General features: G+C 47.8%; 1 protein-coding gene across 1 annotated transcript in view; it reads right to left on the bottom strand.

Annotated features, from left to right (window-relative positions):
* The window catches only part of LOC139054355 (uncharacterized), an 88555-nt gene that overhangs the window by 29466 nt on the left and 37769 nt on the right, over window positions 1-21320 (bottom strand). The window contains exon 4 of the mRNA XM_070531232.1: window positions 17484-17617. Within this exon, the coding sequence (XP_070387333.1) occupies window positions 17484-17617 (134 nt within the window). The remainder of the gene's footprint in view (window positions 1-17483; window positions 17618-21320) is intronic.

Genomic DNA, 21320 nt, shown 5'->3' with positions numbered 1-21320 from the left:
GAAGGCCAATTCCCCCTCAAATTATTATTACCCACGAACGTCTAGCATCACTAGCATTAAAATATCTCTAAATCTCCCCTGGCTAGAAAATCGAAGGCTGATAGGACTTTTTTCTCATTCGGTCGTCTTTCAGCGCGTGCCACAGCAGGCTCGCCCGTCGTATCTTCCCGCGCCCTGATCATCCTTTAAAGTGCAGCCCGTTCTTGCGCGCACAACTTGAGTCACTCGCCCCTCTTTCTCGCGATATATCCCTGGAATATGTTACCGAATGAAATCGTATAATCTCTAAGTCATGATGATTTCCTAGCAAAACTAAAACATTATTTTAACGTACTAACGTAGTATTCTTTTGCTCATTTGCTATAGGCATCACTGTGTTATTGTACGCTTTTTTCTTATTTTTTTTTCTTCACCTTATTTTGATGTTCCTTGCGCAAATGGTTTTGTTCTAGGTTAGCACAGAGTTCCTTGTACTACATAAAATTTTCTCTGGTTGTGCTTTTCAATGTTTCATACAGTATCTGTTGGTATGTGTACCTTTTTAGTAAGCATTTTCCTTGTATGAAGTGACCAAGTTACGTTGATTTTCTGTTACACCCATTTTAATTCTATATGTATCTTCAACGTTTAGGACGTGTCGTTGTATTACTCTTACTGTTTCTCTTTTTGTTTTCCCTGTTTTTCCGCTTGTGTTATGTTTATTTTAGCATGCATAATATGTTGAAATGCGTATACTGTATCTATCACTAATTTATTGTAGCACCCTTATGTAATGCCCGTATGGGCCTTTAGGTTACTTGAATAAAAAAAAAAAACTCCTCCTTGTTACGTCGCTAGTGTATCATCGCCGGCAAATAGCGCTATTCGGTATCGTCAGCTGAATTACCCGATGAGGCGGGCGCTATGCTTTATCACAAACAGCAATGTTTAGTTATAGCTGTAAGCGGGGTGATCATTTTTAGGTTTTCCGCAATTTTTAAATATCGCGCCGGTGGCAGATAGCATAATTTTTGTCCTTGCGCTGGAATATTCGAAGAGCTGGACATAACTATCACGATAAACCGAAACACATATTCAACTAATTAAAAAATCCACCAATAACCTTCTTAATTTATTAGTTTGCGCAACATATTGCAATTTACGAGTTGTAGCCGGTGAGATTGCAAGACGTAACCATTTAAAACGAATCTCCAGGATGGCACCAGTTCCGATAGATTATTTCCCAAAGTGTGCTACGAAACACATGGGCGTTCCGGTTGCGTTTGTGCTTCAATGCGTATAAGAGCGTATTGCAAAAAAAAAAAAAGAAAAGAAAAGGTAAGTGGCACAACAGTGCATTTTTACGGCGAGTTTGATGGCGCGTATCTCCAAACTGATGTCAGTCTGGCAATTTATTTCAAATGGATGTGCCTTGCGAACTCACCGGCTAGAATTCGTACATTGCAATATGTGCCGTAAAATAATTCGTAAGGAGATTAAATAGCGGATTTCTGTTAATTAGTTGAATATGCGTTTCGATTTCTCATGGAAGCAATATCCGCCTACCTGAATAATCTAGCTCAACGAGTAAAATTATGTTATCAGCAACTATCAGCAATTTTTTTTAATTCATGAAAAATTTAAAATTACCACCTCGTATAACTAAATTCAACTGACGAACAAGTTGTATTCTTTATGGGCACGTCTATTTATTTAAATACTATAGAGGCATGTCAATTTGGGAGCTGTTTCCAGGTATCCACAGCACCCGCCGCGGTTGCTCAGTGGCTATGGCGTTGAGGTGCTGAGCACGAGGTCGCGGGATCGAATCCCGGTCGCGGCGGCCGCATTTCGATGGGGGCGAAATGCGAAAACACCCGTGTGCTTACATTTAGGTGCACGTTAAAGATCCCCAGGTGGTCGAAATTTCCGGAGTCCTCCACTACGGCGTGCCTCATTATCAGAAGGTAGTTTTGGCACGTAAAACCTCATAATTAAAAAAGGTATCCACAGCCAAATTTATTTCAATATTCTGCTTTGGGGAAAGTAATACGCTTCATATACTGCTATCCAGAGGATGTACATCAGGTACCACAGAACAAAGCTGCGGCGGAAAGCCACCGCACTGAGGCTTATTTTTCGCGTGGATATGTCGAAACCGGTGCTACAGTTCCATGCGCATTCCTATACTAAACGGAACATGTCCCCGAGCACTGACCGGCTGAAATTTAGCAAATGCAACACGCGCCGTAACGTAATCACGAATTAAAATATTGTAACACGTTCATTAGCTGCCATTTCATCTGTCACGCTATGTCCGCCTCTTGCAGCAATGGGGCGGAAGTGGAGGAATCGCCGTCACCAGCAATTTTACAGGATCTTGCGCAAGCCGTTAACATGGCCTTATCGATACGAATACGGCACATCGCACGCACAATGAGAAGACGTGGGTTCTTATTCCACCTGCGGCCAGTTGTTATTTCACCTACTTTCATTTCCATTTATTTACCATTTCTTCACTTCAATTAGAACTACAAATAATCTCCCCTATGCTTTCCTTGGTGTAATTGTATGTTGGCTTATGATCGTGACTAATAATCAAAATTGGGCCCCTCTGTTCCCTTTCTCGTCATGATATATAGCTGAAATATGCGGAGCATAATCAACCTCTATATATATACAGCTTTCATAGATTCTGAAAAAAAAAACACACATTTGATTCAGTAGAGGTACCAGCAGTCATGAAGGCATTACGTAATCAAGGAGTGCAGAAGGCATACGCGAATATCTTGGAAAATATTTACAACGATTCCACAGCTACGTTGCTTCTCCACAAGAAAACCATAAAAAATTGCCCCGCCATCCCGATCCTGCGGATGTCCAGCGAAGCTGTTGAAAAATGCACTACACTTGCTGTGATGGGGTATGAAATGTTTTGTTACTTTAGAATAATGGTATCCATAATAGCTTTGTGGTCGCTGTGGTAGACCATGATGGATTCTGCGACAATTTTCGCTACATTCTCGGCGAAGACCAAATCCAAACACGATCTGCACCGCGTGGTGGGTTGATTGGGGCCGTTGTAGCACGTGAGTCCAAAGTTGTCCCTGACAAATAACAGGAACCAGTCCTTCTTGTCGGGTTTCGCAAATGTCAACATTAAAGTCGCCGACGATAACCACTGGTGCGCTTCGCTCTTGTCTCACCCATGCAAAGTGCCTTCGCGCGAAGTTCTCAATGTCTGTTCTGGATGTTCAAGCATGCCAGTACTGTGTAATAAATAAATAAACGGTATTAAAACTATCCGGCGGCAGGCACAGGAGCTCTAGTAGAGAAGCACGATATTGGTACCGTTACTCCACGGACGCATGTATCGAAAAGCGGCATAAAACGTCCGTAGAACTTTTTGCGGGCTAGTCATCAAATTTGTGGTTCGGATGCTTGTTTTGTGCTTGTTCTTTATTGAAACGAACGCTGTTCTTTAGGTTGTATGCGCGATTCCAAAGAATGTATGCCTGCTTCGCCTCCGCCGCGGGTCGGCCCGGTATTGCACTACCTCCGGGATCGGCCCAAATTTTTGCCCACATTGGCGGACTCGACAAATGCCGAACAACGAGACGCTAACAGCTTCGCTGTAAAGGCTGTAGCCACCATCATTCAGCGTTTAGTTACATGGCGGCAAAAACTTGCGAGTACGACGCTGATACCAGCTCCTTTCCATGCGTATACTGAGGCGCGTCATTTTCTTGGCCACGCGACAGTTGCCCTAGGAACGCAACGGACGAAGATTACGGGGAGGGGGTAGCATAGTTTGAGCGCGGGCACGCAGCACAGGCCTTTTAACTTGTTATTCAAAATGGAGGAAATGAACTCTACGAACAAGAGGACGCGACGATGAACGATGGGGAAGCTCGCGCGCCGCCCTGGCTGCTGCTATTCCGTTTCCCCCGGGCCTTTCCCACTCAGCGAGGAAGAAGAAAAGATAACAAAAGCGGTAAGACGCGGAAAGAAAAAGAGACAGATACTGGTGACCCCAATGAGTCATTACACCCGGGCACATTGCAGAGAGAGTCGACGTATACGTCATGCAGCCGGCGGCAACCCTTTCAGAGAGGAATCAAGTGAGATTTAAAGCCATATATCCGTGTAAGGAATTAAACGCGGCGCTGCGAAAAATATATATCAGGATAGAAGAGGAGAACAATGAGTAAGAAAATTAGCAGCCGGACCGTAGGGAAAGAAGGATTAATAGCGAGGTCGGCTAAGCAAGCGTCCACGCGTCTGTCCGTGGTGCGGCGTGACGAAATACACGTCGCCAACCGGGGAGGGGGGGGGGGAGACTCGGAGGTGGGGGGAGTCGCGGTCTCGCGTCTCCGCAGGCGACCTAACCGGGGCATAAATACACGCGGACGGACTTGAAGCCGTCCTTGAACGGAGGAGCTCGGCGCTATTCGACGTTCCACGGGGGAGGGGGAAGAACAACTCTGAGATGACTCGCGGACCGTGGCGCGAGCTTGGGCGCCCGCTGAATTTACGCGGCTGCCGCCACGCTGACGCCGGCAGCTGAACGTGCGGGCTGTAAGCGCCCTATAAAAGTGCTCCGTCCCGGGTCGGTCTTTACGAGCTGCGTGTATACCGAGGAGTGCACGAGGCACTCCGCGGTCAGTGCGTCTCTTCGGCGCTGAACTATGGGCCGCACACGTCCGGAGGGATGGTGACGCCGTCGCAGCCGACCCTGAGACGCCCCACCGCCAACATCGATCGCCAACGGCGGCGCCTGTGTAACGAGAACTAAGCTAGGGACCGTAGGCGTCGCGCCGGCAGTGTTTTGAAACGGAACCGTGCCGCGTTTTTTGCGCTTCTGATTTTTTTTTCCCCCTCCCACGGATTTGCTGTGATCCCCGCGTGCCCCTCCTTCCTCATTTCACGCAGCGGCTCCTTTTCCCGCCTCTGGAGAGAAGCGCTCGGCGTGCGTATCACGCGTGCAGTGCAAGCGCAGAATGAAGGGGGGGGGGGCAAAAAAAAAAAAAAAGCTTCGCCGCAATCCGGCTGCCCGCTCCCCTGACCGCGCGGCGGCCGCATGCAGACGACGGCCCTCGAAAGCCGCGATGGACGAGAAACATAAACAAGACGCAGAGTACGCACGTACGCCTGCACAGTCTCGCGCGGCGAGTGTGTGCATATATCCGGTATGCATTTGTGACGTAAGAATTACGCCGGAATCGCACTCGGGTAACTGGAAGCCGCAGTGGATGGCTGCACGGCATACATGCCCATGAACGAAAGCACGGAGCCGACGCGCTATCTACAACATCAGCGGATTATTTTTTGTAGACAGGCTGTTTTCAAGGCCGCATCGGAAACTATACGAACAAGCGCCGAGGGAGCAGCAGAGAGTGTACAAAAGGAGTTGCAGCTCGAAACAACAGGTGGCGGCTGGTCGATTTGCCACCATCACGACAGTGTGCGTGCTCGCTGGCTGGCTGGGGACAAGCGCGGAGGACGTCCCGGCCAGGCGCGCTCGCAAACGACTAATTCGAAAAAAAGAAAGAAAAAGAAAATACATAGAGACTGGAATAGAAAAGCGGCGCGTTGCAGCGGCGGACGTTCCGTCACGCCGCGCGATAGCTAGAGCAGGCGCAGCGCATTATGGGCTGACGAAACTGGTGGCGAAATGTTTCTGCCATGAGACGCCGGACGCGAACATTACAGCGTCGCGGCGGAATGTTTTTTTTTTTATAAGGTTATATTAAAGAAGCACCGGTACACGTTTTGTAAGCGGTGTCAGAGCCCTGCAGCTTAAAGTGACCGATATTGAAAGAGAAAGAGGACATGCGTGTTATATAGGAACTCATGTATTATCGGCGTCAAATGAAACGTGAACAGCGAAGAGCGTAACTGAAGTTGAAGCGCGCACTGTCCAGTCATCACCATCGGCAGGCGCGCTCATCCAGTTTGAACGCACTGCGCGATGATGCTCCCCCTTTTCGTTTCTGTTCTGCCTCTTTTATTTCAAAGCAACAAAACAACAATCGAAGAAGCTACAATGTCACAGCATAGGGCCAGTATAGTATCGCCCAGTGCAGCGAAAGCGTATGTGCCATATCGGCGTCAAATGGATCGCGAACGAAGGTGCCCAGTTTGCGCAGTCATCATCACTGCGCCGTCATCTTTTCTCGCCTTCAAATAAAAAGGGGCCCCAGAACAGGAAAATGTCAGTGTATGGTGTGAACATCGTCGCGCAGGGCAGTTGAACCGGGTGTGCGCGGCTGTCAACGGTGATGAGTGGACGGTGCGTACTTCACCTTCAGTTAGGCGCTCAGCTGTTCATATTTCATTTGATGCCGATAGTACATACACGAAGCGTTTCGTCGCAACGTATCAAGGTAATTGCCAAAACCATGCACAGGTCAGCACACTAGCCCATATCCGGAGTAAAGCGGCCTGTTTAAATGGCTGTTAAAAAAAAAAGTGGGATAAGATCACCGAAGAGTCCATCCGGGGGCTCTAAGGAAACGCCGACAAATCTGTCGGCGTTTCCGCATGCAGTCCATCCGAAGCCATATACATTCAAAACAAGCCCGTAGAACCGTGGAGCCCGTAGAACCTTTGTTTTCCGGCGGCCAAGTTCCGCACGACAACGATTCCGCGTTGACATGCACTTGAGAAATGTTATGTAGGTAAGACGCGACGTTGTGCAAACGAAAAGACGCCTTGAGTGAATTACGACAAAACTCTTTCTATACTTGATCCCGTCGTACGCAGGAAGACGGAAATTTACAATGTCATACATCGCAAAAAAAGAGAAAAGATATCACCGCCCAAGCATTTCGTACAGATGGTTAACCAGCGAAGCTGAAACGTGCGGCCCCAGTGTTTATCACTGGGTGAATCCCGACGGTTCATTAAACGACGGTTTGGTATGCTGCCGGATCCTCGATACGCACTTACTGCTTGCGCTCGGCTGCACAAGCCTGTTCTTGCGTCCGGGCTGCAGCATCCGTACGGCATAGATGAGCTCGTTCCCGCTTCTGCTCGCGGCATTGCTGATCGAAAGCTGCCTGCTCCTCGGAGGCGGAGAGGAACTGCTGCGCGGGCTCTCGGCTGCGACGGAGAGCTACGACGTCACTACTTGCGCAGCCAATCGCGCGCCTCTCTCTCTTTTTTTCGCGCATGCGCATGGGGTTGCGCCGGAGGAGATTTCGGCGTACAGGCGACAGACGCATGAACGAATCGGCTAGCCACATACAGCTTCGCTGTAAAAGCATAGCGGCGCGCATGTGCCTTCAATGCATGGTGCAATCATGCATTGCAGGGAGAGGGAAAATGTAAGACGAACGAGAAATTATGGAATCTTTTGCATTCCGCCCTTATCAGGACGCGACCGCCGCGACCATAAGTCAAATACGTGGTCTCATGTTCAGCTGCGCTGGAGCCATCGCGGCGGCTTCGTTTCTTCATAAAATAACAAGTTGGCCGTAAATCAACTGGTGTTTTCTTTCTCAGTGGTGGAACAGCCATTTCACTTTTCGGCGCAGGTCCTGGCGCAGGCAAAAAAGCCGATTATGCGCAACAGAGAGCACTTTTGGCGCAGGGTCCAATGTACGTGTGCTTAACGTATAGCATGCAATTTTAACTGATATAGTCGATATATTGTGGATACGGGTCTGCGCGAGGCTTACCCTGCAAGCGCGACGCTCCTCGACACCGCGACGCACAAAGGGCGTTATGGCCGGGTTCGTCGCTATGGCGCAGAGAGGGCACCACAGAGAGATCGCCAACAAACGCGTGTTTATTAACCCCATGATGCAACACAAGTCACGGCTTGCGCGCAAAGGCTGACCGCAAGATCGATCAGCACCATCACGCAATATACTCATGTTATGCCATGTACATTGGGGAGTTCTCGAATAGGGGACACAATAAAATAAAAATAAAATAGCGTCAGCGCCACAAATAGCGTCAGCGCCAAACCCGTTTGCGTCTCGCGCATGCGCGAGACGCAAACGGGTTTTTGCGCTTGCGTCGGCGTCTATTTCACCGAAATAGCGCAGCGACCTTTGCGAAACATTTACATAAACCTTTGCGTCAACAAACTGCCGTCGCCCATCGAAATGGCGGCTCTCGCCGTGTGCCACATTCGACCACCATTCGCTAATACCATTTTTAACTGCACCACGTGCGATTATGATCGCAGCGGCTTTTTTGCAAAGCACCGCTATCACCAATGAACATCGAAAAAGCTCAGCTTTAATCCTAGAATGTGACATCTTTCTTCGGCAAACTCCGTACGTGGTACCACGCGGGTTCGATGAGCACCGAAACAAAGCGCTAGCAAGACGGTACAGCAGCACTACATTGTATTTCTGTCAGAGAAAAATGCGCGAATGACAAACCGGGCGGCTCCGACGGGCTCACAGAGTTGAGAAACTCTATGGACAGGCCCGTGCTTCCTCAATTCTATAATGGTGATGATAGCGTTTTGTTGGTTTCGATTTCAGTTTTGCCAGCTACGAAGCATCGACGGAAGGACGGATTCGCTCTCATGCATGCTTTGGTGCAGGATGGCGCAGCTGTTCCACCACTGCTTTCTCCGTGTTCGTGCGCATGCGAAAATCTATGAGCACGTAACTTCTTTTATGCTGCAATAATTCACAAAAGTTTCATGCGGCTGGTTTTTCTTTCGGTTGAGGCGGAATTGAAGGTTAAAGTATAGTTAAAAAGGAAGGAACCACAGGTTAGATCAAACCTTGTGCACAGTGGCTGAGCGGAAGCGACAGCCCACATCCAAGAACAACAAAGGAGAAAAAAAGAGCTGTTAACATCGGTTTATTCGTATGCACATCGCGGCAATGGATTGCGTTGGCTGCACAGAAAGAAGCGAGTCGGGTAGGTGGGATGATTATTCAATGTTACCTACTCCATCGGAGGCATTCAAACAAGAGCCTGGCACGTTAATACGAATATGGGGCATCAATGGTCCGCGCCGTGCCGATCTATTCAGTCGCAGTCACCAGGGAATTGAGCTTGACATCGCCCGCCGCGCCAATGACCTAAGAGCCACAAGGCTTCTGTCACGATCGGACGCATTGCTGGAACGAGCAGAGAGCCGTATACATGCGGCCGAATGAAAACAAAACGGCGGCCTGGAACGAGTCACGAACGCGCGTTCATGACATCCCACGCTTCGGTCGGGCAACGCGCGTCTCCGATGGCCTCTGCCGCCGATTACGGCTGGGTAAGCGGTGCATGTACTACACGTGCGTCAGTGCGAGACATGAAGCATATCCGACGTGAGCGCTAGTATCTATCTATCTATCTATCTATCTATCTATCTATCTATCTATCTATCTATCTATCTATCTATCTATCTATCTATCTATCTATCTATCTATCTATCTATCTATCTATCTATCTATCTATCTATCTATCTATCTGTATATCTGTATGTATATCTATCTATCTGTATATCTGTATATCTATCTATCTGTATATCTGTATGTCTATCTATCTGTATATCTATCTATCTGTATATCTGTATGTCTATCTGTATATCTGTATGTATATCTATCTGTATATCTGTATATCTATCTATCTGTATATCTGTATGTCTATCTATCTGTATATCTGTATGTCTATCTATCTGCATATCTGTATGTCTATCTATCTGTATATCTGTATGTCTATCTATCTGTATATCTGTATGTCTATCTGTATATCTGTATGTCTATCTATCTGTATGTCTATCTATCTGTATGTCTATCTATCTGTCTATCTATCTGTCTGTCTATCTATCTATCTGTATATCTATCTATCTGTATATCTACCTACCTGTCCGTCCGTCCGTCCGTCCGTCTGTCTGTCTGTCTGTCTGTCTGTCTGTCTGTCCGTCCGTCTGTCTGTCTCTCTGTCCGTCCGTCTGTCCGTCTGTCCGTCCATCCGTCCGTCTGTCCGCCCGTCCGTCCGTCCGTCCGTCCGTCTGTCTGTCTGTCTGTCTGTCTGTCTGTCTGTCTGTCTGTCTGTCTGTCTGTCTGTCTGTCTGTCTATCTGCCTGCCTACGTCTGGGTGCCCTCATGTTCGTCCCGTTAACTTGGTATACGCTCCCCACACACTGCTTCGCATAGCATCGATTCCCACAGGGCGTGGGATCTGTCGGATTTCTTCTTTTTTTTTCTCTCTCTTAATATATCCACGAGTATATCGGCTATCCCCGCTGGCTCTCTGATCCACATGGCTCTCTTACTGACATTTTTTCGCTCCATCGCTCTTTGCGCGTCCTTAAAGTACAAACCCTGTGCAAGCAATCTGCAAGGTTGTCGCATCCGCTCGTCGCCTATACAATTCGAACCCCACGTGAGCGACGACATAGAGCGGTACAGCCGGTGTTGCCGGTATGAGGAAGAAAGTACGCGTCGAAACTGGCACGACGCATGCTCTGATAATTTAAGTTGATGTGCTATGACGTAAAGAGCAGCATAAAATATTTCTGAAGGTTTTGCAGTAGGTTCTTATCCTTGACGTATCAAAATTCGTTCCTTGGCTCGTTCCGTGCGACAATCGACAGTGCTTGACTGATTTATACATCCAGTTCCAACTTCGCGCTATTGGCTAGTCGCTCGCAGCACTTCCGGGGGACGAGAGACGAATTATATTTCCAAAACCGAGCGATCAAGCGACAGGAACGAGCGATTTGTTCGCGCGACGGCCCGTTTCGTCGCTCGAAGTCGTCGCTCGTCGCTGTCGCGCACAAAATCGCTCTCATGGGGTTTGGGCGTAACTTGTTCTCGAACTTTGTTAACCTCCAAGTTTCTGTCCCATATGTTAGCATCAGTAGAATGCAATGATTGTACACTTTTATTTTCAACCACAGTGGTAAGCTCCCAGTCAGTATTTGGTAGTGTATGCCGTACGCAGTCCAAACCATTTTTCATTCTTCAGTAAATTTCCTTCTCAATGATAAGGGTCTGCCGTGAGTAACTGACCTAAATAAACGTACTCTTGCACAGACTCTAGAGGCTGAGTGGCAATCATGAATTCTTGTTCCCTTACCAGGCTCACTACCTTTGTCTTCTGCATATTAATCTTCAACACCACTCTTACACTCTCTCTGTTAAGGTCCTCAATCACTTGTAATTTGTCCCCAGAGTTGCTGAATACGACAATGTCATCTGCAAACCGAATGTTCTTGAGATATTCGCGTTCCCAGCCTAATAGCTTGAATGCTTCTGCTAAGCATGCAGTGAATAGCATTGCAGAGATTTTGTCTCCTTGCCTGACCCATTTCTTGATAGGCAATTTTATTAATTTCAACCCGCCGTGGTTGCTTAGTGGATATGGTGTTGGGCTGCTAAGCACAAGGTCGCGGGATCCAATCCCGGCCACGGCGGACGCATTTCGATAAGGGCGAAAACACCCGTGTGCTTAGAACTAGGTGCACGTTATAAAAAACCCAGGTGGTCAAAATTTCCGGAGTCAAAATTCCGGATATATATATATATATATATATATATATATATATATATATATATATATATATATATATATATATATATATATATATATATATATATATATATATATATATATATATATATATATATATATATATATATATAGAAACGAAGGTGCACACTTACGAAAATTGCATCTTTAATGTTTGTAACGTTTCGGCCGTGGCACGGCCTTCGTCAGAACCTTCGTGGTACGACCTTCGTTTTTTCTGACGAAGGCCGTGCCACGGCCGAAACGTTACAAACATTAAAGATGCAATTTTCGTAAGTGTGCACCTTCGTTTCTAAATCTACCTATGCACCGGACCTACAGAACTTCTCATTGAATTATATATATATATATATATATATATATATATATATATATATATATATATATATATATATATATATATATATATATATAGCAGCTGACGGTGTTCGGCTCTGAACCACCGTCCGTTGCACAATTCGCTCTTCGAAGAGGCAGGACGTGCCTCGAGTGAGCCCCTGAACAAAACTTTGCAATGCGGCGAACGCGGTTGGTTAAACAACGGATCCGGGACCTCAAAGAGATGCGACGTAATGACAACGCATTTATCTCGCCTTTGCCACTACATTAATTGCCAATGAATTTACTTTATTTGTTTGAGGGGCTTATATAGTAAAGGTCTGCACCAAAGAATACGCGATATTCTGATCGGCATTTGACCAAGCTGGGATAGCTGGTTCGTAGTGATGGGAAATTAGGTAACAATGTCAAACACAATAATAAAGTCGTTCTTTGCATAGAGGCCAAAACAACGACTTTCGTATTTCGGCAAGGGCTCCATCACCGCTTGATGACTAACAATTTCGTTGACTAGTGTTTCCACAGGTGTCCACGTTATAGCGTGTTAATTAGCTGCACCGAATAATGCATTACTGGAGGGCCGTCATATGTACCATGGGCGCATGATTACGGTCTTTCGCTGTTGCGACAGCGAATGACTAAATTTCTGCGCACAGAACTAGCATTGAGCATTTTGAAAAGTTCTCGACGCGGCGCGAGATCCAGTGGCAGCGAACAGATCGCTACGAATAATAAAGTTTGGGCAGGTCGGTCGAGGTAGGTCTTGTCGATTTATTTCGCGCCGCTAATGGCACGCACATAGCGTAATGCAATCTCATACTGCTCTGCACTTCAAGTAATCAGGTTTAGGAGGACGTGAGATTCAGTCCTGCCGTCTAGAAGTGATGAGAAATTTTCGCTAACAGAGCAAGACCAGCTATGTAGCTGCTGCAGTGCTGCCTTTCGTAGTTCTGGCACCGTAACTATAGGGTGCTCACTTAGGCTTACAGCTTTGGGTGCGGGATTGAGAACATCCACGCGTAATGAAGTCGAGTGACGTCACCAGAACGTCCTCCCGTCCTCGGTTTCGCGCACCAATCTCCGTGCACGGTAGTTTTTCCCGATTCCAGCTACAAGGGGAGTAAAGTGGCAGCGGAAAGAAGGGCACGCCAGTCACCCCGCCTGCCGCGTAATGACCTCGCATGGCTTCGAGAGCAGCAATAACCAAAGTGAGTGAAATGATTTCCAGCTCCGCAGGACCCGCTTGCCTATAAGTAGTTTACTTTATTTCTGTCCCCTTGCGTTTCATGCTGATGAACCCGCTCAGAGCGATTCGTCTTGCCCAATACGTCAGCCACGACAAGGGTTCGTTTCGATGACGTCACCCTATAGCGCGCGCAGTCGAGCAAAAGAGGTCGTGGCAAGACCTCTTGATGTAATCGAAACGCGCCGCGAGAAGCCCCGTGGTTTACGTCCGCGGGGCCAAAAACGGTACATCTGATGGCACATACGGCGTAAATGCGTTTTGAGCGCAAAAGTGTCTGTACATAATGTTGGAGCTCAACGCGAAAGAAACGACGCAAAACGCATTGCTCCACTGGCGTCGCAATAACTGAAGCTATAGCAAGGTAAATATACTTGGTAGTGAAGCTTCCACAGAACCCCATACCAGAGTCCTTCCATGGAAGGACTCTGCCCATACGTTCAAAACATAGCGGTTCATCGGCGGTTCACGGGGCTTAGCGCCATCTGTGTAACAAGGGAACACTTCCGGCGGAAGAAAAAATAATGTGACGCCTTATCCGTTAAAAACAGAAGTGACGTCATTTTGTTCTCAAAGGCACGATTTCTTATGTTTTTCTTTTTTTGGGCCTGCCATTAGAGCTGTGTTTTCAAATACCCCGCCGTTCGACTTGATGGGCGTTTCGAGCTTTGAGTGTGGAAAGCGATGCATCAAAAGGGCAGGCGTACTGGTGTCGAAATCACACCCCTGCACAGAACAAACTTTCTTTGGAGGCTGACGAAAACCTTCGGCGTAGAGTGCTGGTCCCATCGTCGGACGCCAAGTCCGTCGGCCAGCGCAGTCGCACGAAAACAGCTAAACTAAACAATTATCTCGGGATCGTAATTCAGTACTTTCAACTGGACAGGTTAAGAAACGATGAAACTACCCGCGCCACCAAATTCAGACAAGCGTCGACAAGCAAAACAACACAAAGTACGAGTACTGGAACAAGTGAACTTTACGAGCGCGCCTTTCTGCACACTTCAAGAGTTGCATTGCAAGTGACAGAGGCGTCATAGCTCTTATAGTGGGCGCTAAAAAAAAAGAAAGGTATTTATTGATAATGAGAAAGTAAAATAGAGTTGTGCTATCTTTCCTCACCACACGTATATAAAATTGATCAGCAATTTTATCTTCTTTGAATTAATCAAACTCTCTCCTTTTATTCAAAAAACGTTTCCCCCCCCATGTTTGTTCCGTATTCACATAGTAGCGCTTCAATCGCTTATGATGTCGGTGACAATTTTTTTCTGAACAGCCAGAAGATTCGCGACCTATTTGGATCGGCCTTGGCTATGCAGCTGCAGTTCTGCGGCTGTTGCAGCTTTATTTAGCTGCTTCAGCGGTATGCTACATGAATGCATACAACGACGAGATAACAACAACAACAAAACTATTTGAATCGACGACACAAATTGTTACCACGTTTACTTCCTTGGCTTGCATAGAGAGTGCTCAAAATAAGCCATTCTCGACCGGCGCATAAGGGGCCATTTATAAGTGACGCCTTCAGGCCCCTCGAAGCACTGAGCGCGCGAAGCTCAACATTCGCCAGGTGCTTCGGTGCAGGGCCGTCGCGGCACGCAGCGATGGTGGCAAATTGCAGCTACCACAAAGGTGACCCTCGAAATTTGGAACATGACCGGCAGAATGGCGCGTGCGCGAAACGTTCACGCACCGCGGAGGGAACTTTTCACGGTCACCGCCAAACATGTGCACAGTACTGCTGATCGCAGAGTTTGCATGCGAGAGCCCCAAATGGCCCATTGCGCGAAAAAGCCGGCGTCTGTCGGAGCGAAACGGCACCTAAATTCCCATTGGCTGCGACGCCACGCCACGTGCGCGCCTCGACGGAGCAGAGCGGGCGAAAGACATGCGAAAGGGCGCACCTGCTGTCGCGGTAGTTGTTGCGTGACGGGAGAGGGCATCGCCGAGACGCCACGTCACCCTCGCTCTCGGAAGCCTGTGTATCCGCGCGTTCCTTGGACGCGCAAGCTCTCGCATGCGTTCTAAGTCCGCCTCGGTAATCGCCGTAAAGAAATTAGTGTACAAAAAACAAAATAAATTCGAAAGGAAGAATTTTTTAAACCTACAACCCCACGCTCAGGAGCCGAGTGTCTTACCCACTGGGGTAAACTAGCGCCTCCTACACAGCAGCTGGGCCTGTACACTCTGCTTCATGACATCATGCTAGACGACAGCGGCTGCATTTCGACGGGGGCTAAATGCGAAAATACCCGTGTACTTACATTTAGGTGCACTTTAAGGAAACCCAGGTGGTCCAAGTTTTCGGAGTTCCCCAGAACGGCGTGCCTCACATCGGATTGTGGTTTTGGCACGTAAAACCGTATAATTTAATTCATTAATTTACCATCATCCTACTTGGACCGAAATTTCCATTGCCAAGCACGGCGTAACGAAAGAGGTGACGTCAAAATCACCGCGGCTTACTCGGGAGCGTCCCCATTAAATTATATGGCAGTCGGGCAAGGTAGCATGACGTCACGGATCCAAGTGCACCGGCCTTGTGCTATCAAGGAAACGGTGACCAAGCGTTTAAACGCGCTCGCTTGCCTACGAGGAGTTCATAACTCGAAGGACTGCTCAGCGGCGTTCATTTGGACATTAATGCTGTCGCATTCACAACTCATAAGAAGCGTCTATAGGTTCCCTCGGGTTTTCAGAGCATGGATGTGGCGAAAGGTTACGAGCTCGCAGCTCAGTTTCTAATTTATGCATGCAATGACTTCACGGGATGGTTGTGGTGGTATTGTAGCAGGTGGTGATAGCTTTGCCTGTATGTCCAGCAATTTTTTTTTCCCTGAGCGTCTCATACGCTAACTCGGGTGCGTCATCAAACGTTGATCAACACAGTGTCTCGGAGGAAGCCAATCAATAGGCGTAGAACTATTTGCCTGGTTACTGCAGGCCCTCCAGGGAACACTACGTCTTCAAAGCTCGCGTGTGGAAGAGCCTCGTTTGTAGGCCGTCAAGTACAGCGCCTTTCTTTCCCCTTCGAACTGCGGGCACAACCAGAGGAAGGGTTCCACATCACTGGGAACACAGGACACAAAGCGGTGAAGCGGATCGTCCGGTATTAAATAATCCAGACTTGGTTGTACAGGAAGCAAGCTATCTACTGCACCTTCCGGTTCCATAGCGTGCATGCGATGGCTTAGACAAAACTTGGACTTTTTTCTCGGATGTCATGACACGAAAACATTTCCAGACGGGGTTGCAGCACCGGGTTGCCATAAAAACTAGGAATGGAAAACCTCTAAACGAGCAGAAAGAAGGAACTGTAAGACAAAACAAAATCAGTAGCATTCCTTAATTCAAAGCAAGAAGAAAAAGAAAGCAAGACAGCACCTTCTTTGGCAAGTATGTCCCAACTATAACAGAACTTTATCGCACCATGGTGACAACAAAAGCTTTGTTACTTTCAAAGCAAAGGTAATTTGTCAACATCATTTTCGTCTATTTTGTTTCAAACTTCTGAACGCACTGCGCACACTAAGGTTCTGGGAGACAACATTAAGTGATATTACTTACTTTCCCTTTTGGTCGTATCTTGCAAGATACGACCAAAAGGGTGTAATTTTGTTTCAGAGTGTAGACGCAAAACTCACTTATAAGAGCGTTTGTTCACTGGTGGGCGATGGGTTGGCGTTCGGGAACGGCGTACCAGCCACTCATGATAGCAGTCGGTGTGATCACGACAAGCGATAACAAATCGCGGACGGCACTTCCGTAAAGTACGCTTTATGAAAGGTCCCGAATTCACAAAGCTTTTCGTTCGTAAGTGTTCTATAACAGGGCGTCCCACGTAACTTGAACCAAATTTTATAAATGTGCAAATGCCACGTAGCTGGACATAACCGTTCATTTCTGTCGCTTGGAGATACTCATATTATTTGTTTTCATTCCGCCCAACTATATAATTAGTCATAATTCATTAATCAACTTCTCAAATATTATATCTAGATGGAAAATGTCGATGAGGGAATTGTAGAGCAACACGAAAAACTCCCGATACAGTTTTCTGTTGCTCGATACGTGCTACATAAAAGTGTTTTTCCGAGCGTGAAACAAGCCCGCGAATACACGCAAAACGCCTCGAGCGGCCAGTCGCGCGGCAATGTATTCGCGGGCATATTTCATGCTTGTAAAACCACTTTTACGTAGCGCGCACTGAGCTACAGAAAACTGTATCGGGAGTTTTTCATGTCACTCCACAATTCTCTCATTGACACTTTTCATCTAATTACGCCATCTAATACGCCACATTCACTGGCACTGCACAACTGCGCGTGACGTGCTCGCACAGGACTGCCCTGAAACGAATGCAAGGAAGCGGAACGGGCATTTCGCATGGGGCGTGTTGTGTGTGTGTACGTACCTCCCGGTCGTTAATCAGCCAGTGGAGAGTGGGACCCGCGCTGGAAGGGCCGCTGCTGCAAGTGGCGTTGATGCGCTCGCCGATCCGGTAGCGGGCCTTGATGCCGGTCAGGGTCGGACCCTGCAGGTCGGCGGCTGCCAGGGCCGGGAAGAAAAACTCGCGTTAATGCCGCAGCACGCGCGCGCGAGCTCCGCAAGGGCTGTCGACCGCAAGGCTCTCTTATGTGCGCAGATGCAAATAATGGCTGCCTTCCAGGCTCATAACAAACCAAAGAAGGGACGACGAGAAAAAAAAAGCTTAAAAGGTAACAACAATGCTACAAATGCTCCTTGAGAGTACAACGTCGAGTGTACAACACGTACACGATGAGGATATGCGCACGAAAACTTGCGTCACCGTGTGTCCACCGATCCAGTCAGTGAGCCTAGAGGTTCACAGAACGGCTCAGCTTGTTTTAAATGACACTGTTTTACATGACGGCCAGCATCGGTGGGGAATGCGAAGGTTGTGGGATCGTTCCCCACCTGCGGCAAGTTGTTTTTTCATCCACTTTCATTTCCATTAATTTATCGTGTATTTATTTCATTTATTAAGCAAGTAATTTCCCCTATGTTGTCATCGGTGTCGGTGTTTGTTGGCTTCTTATGATATGACTAATAAAAATCGGGCCCCTCGGTCAACCCCCCTTTCCTCTCGTTCAGCACCGGAAGCGTCATCCTTCCTACTATAGTTTCATTTGGTAAAGAAAAAAGAAAGCCTGGGCTGGTATATAACGTAGCGATTCGTTCCGCTGGATTATATTCCGTTGTTATCGTCCACCGCTCACAACCGGCCGACTTCAGGGAGGCGTGGTGGAGCGCAGTTCGGACCACTGTATTCACAAAACTTCTCTTACGTAGTGCGCTTCCTCACTGCCGGTGTTTGGGCGCCAGCCACTGATATAGCGGTCACCTAATTTATTGGCCGGCCACCTTCACGTTCGGTGCCTCTTCTTACGAACCACTTTAGCGTACTAAGTGCTTTGTAGATTCGATCCTATGTCTTTCGGAGTAAAAAGAACTCCTTAGCTTATAAAAAGGAAGAGCTTCATAGCTCAATGATATCACACTATTCAATGCAGTATAATGAATTCTTGTTAGCGCGACAAATAAAAAAAACGTTTCATATATCACGTTTACCGGGTCAATCGCTATACCTTTGCACGAATATCAACAGGCTGCTGATTTCCGTAATGTGTTAATGTGTGAAGCAACTAGCGAGCATATTGCTATAGCTTTTCACGGGAGCCGAATAAGACCATGACACAAAATGTGTGTCGGTACTCCTAAAGGTGCCTGGAGTCGCTAGGCAACGTAAAGCACCGTCAGTCAGACAATTTGTTCAGTAGTAAAATAGACAAATTTATCCGCACAAGGGAGATTTGTGTTTCTAAGCAGGAAAGGAATCTCGATGATAAAGAGCGGGCAGTACACTCCCGTCCAGCTCAATGGAGTGTCCCTGTTCCACTACACGCTTTGAATATTTTACGAAGGGAGGAAGCGGTTGCATAGAGTGGCAGCAGACAGCAGATATCAACCTTCTTTTTTTTTTTATCTCTCGCATTTCACACTTTACCTCATCTAAAACCATCTCTCTTCTTTTTTTCATCGTAAAAAAATAAAAGTCGTTTTGCCTTTTTTTTTTCCTTGGCTAATTTCTCATAGAACCTTGTGCCATTTCATTTAAGACCGACCGACCGCCTTGAAAAGTTAGCATTCTAACGCAAAAAGACAGTGCAACAAAGGCAAACATACGACGTGCACAGGCGCTGACTTGCGACTCTCTATGCTGCAAACATGTGTTAACTCGGTAATACGTCGGACATAGCTGTCGCCTGTCAGTCGACGCTTGAACGATCACTTTTCAAGGGCAATGTACGAGAACGGTTTACCAAATATAGCCAACCTGCCGCCGGTTGCCGCATAACTGTCTCGCTCAAAACGGACACCCTGGCCATTCCACGGGGAAGTGAGAAAAGTTGCAGTTTCGCCCGAAAGGCGAAGCGTTGATTGCGATAGCAAATTAGACAGATATACGCATTAAAGTTAGTAGTTATATCAGCTGTAAAGCTGCTCTAAACATTGGCTTACTAACTAAATTAACAAACATGGTTTCACGCGCGCACAGGCAAGTGTGAACACACCTCACTCGATGACCGCGGACATTCGCCGCCAGAACGCCTGCCTGATGAAGAGCAGAAGCTTGATGTGGGCGAGTTGGTTTAACATACTTGAAGAAAAGAAATGAGCACTGCGAAGACGCGGTCTAAAAAAAGAACATGTACGACGGACAGGCCTGTCCGTCGTACATGTTCTTCTTTTAGTCCGCGTCTTCGCAGCGCTCATTTCTTTTCTGATGAAGAGCGGCAACAGCGGCGAGCGAATTCCCATTCGCGCTGCCTCTCGCTTCAACGCGAACTGGGTGCGCGAGAACACAGCGCACACGAAGGCATAAACTATTTCGGGTCGGCTAGCCTTCGGAGCCACCGCAGATCTGTCGTCGAAGCGGCCTGAGACTAAGCGAAAGCCGTTTACACAGTCATTTGCTTCGAACGAAGTGCATTTTACAAAAGCAACGCCAAATTCAATTCGAAGCGGGCAGCCGGGACCGCCGCCATGTTTCCCGCAAGCTCCGCAAACCCCGCAAAAACGCTAACGCTAACTCGTTTGCGTTGCGTACTCCCGCTATACCCGCTATTTCGTTTAGCGTTCTGCGCATGCGCAGTGACGATCCGCTATTCTTTAGCGTACGCAATGGTATAGCGTACGCTATACTAAAACTGTCTATTGCCACCCGCGCGCAGCGGCGGCATGCGCAGCGCGGCCGGAGGAGCGGGTACGTGCGTACCCTCTTTAATCGGCCCTTACTCTCCCTCTCGCACATGGAACAACGAGAGCTTTGGGGCATCTTTCCATCCGCTGTACTCTGTCTTGCAACCAAGGGCAAACAATACTTCCTTCGCCGCGGTTTGTTAATAACACGACTCGCGCATGCAGGAAAAAACACGCAAGCGAGACAATGCCAGCACACTGCACAAACATGCGGGACCGTGCCAAACAGCCGATGTTGCCGAGCGCGGCGCGTACAAGCAGCAGGTGAAAGGACAGCAAGCTAGGGATTTCCGCACTTCCAGCTTCCCTGCGCAACGCTCTCGCATGCCGGCTCTCCTCCTGCTGCCCCCATGTATTTCCCTATACCGCTGAGTAAAAGCTTTCACAACCACCACTACATCTCCAGGTTTGGAGTGGCGCCTGACACCGGAAAAAGATGCCGAGAGCGATTGGGGCTATACTAATCCAGGTACAACCAAATTAGGAAGGCCCACTAAGCTTCAACAAAGACGCCCTCTCACCAGAGCAGGAATTGGCCTCCCTGGTGTAGTATTCGGCCACTACCTCCCTCATGATTCCTACAATTAACTCATGGCCCTCAGTCCCCTGCAGCTGCGGAGCACCTGACCAAGGCGGCGGTCAGACCTGTAACGCAGCAAAGCGTGCTATGAATCTCTCGACCCGGACAGGCCGCCGATGGAAGCTGACCCTGGCAACTGTTAACACCCGAACTCTCTCGAGTGAGGCTAGCTTAGCAGGACTCTTTGAGGAACTATCAGACATTGTTTAGGATATCATCGGCCTTAGTCAGATTAGAAGAACTGGTGAGGCTTGTACAGTGCTGACTAACGGCCGTGTCCTCTGCTGTAGAGGTCTCCTAGCTAAGAATCAAGAAACATGGGGTAGGATTCATAATCCATAAGGATATAGCGGGCAACATTGAAGAATTGTACAGCATTAATGAGGG

Source organism: Dermacentor albipictus, chromosome 1 (assembly GCF_038994185.2).
Source record: "Dermacentor albipictus isolate Rhodes 1998 colony chromosome 1, USDA_Dalb.pri_finalv2, whole genome shotgun sequence".
Taxonomy (NCBI): Eukaryota; Metazoa; Arthropoda; class Arachnida; order Ixodida; family Ixodidae; genus Dermacentor; species Dermacentor albipictus.
The sequence above is the reverse complement of the archived record's forward strand: the minus strand, read 5'-3'. Positions and strand labels throughout refer to the sequence as shown.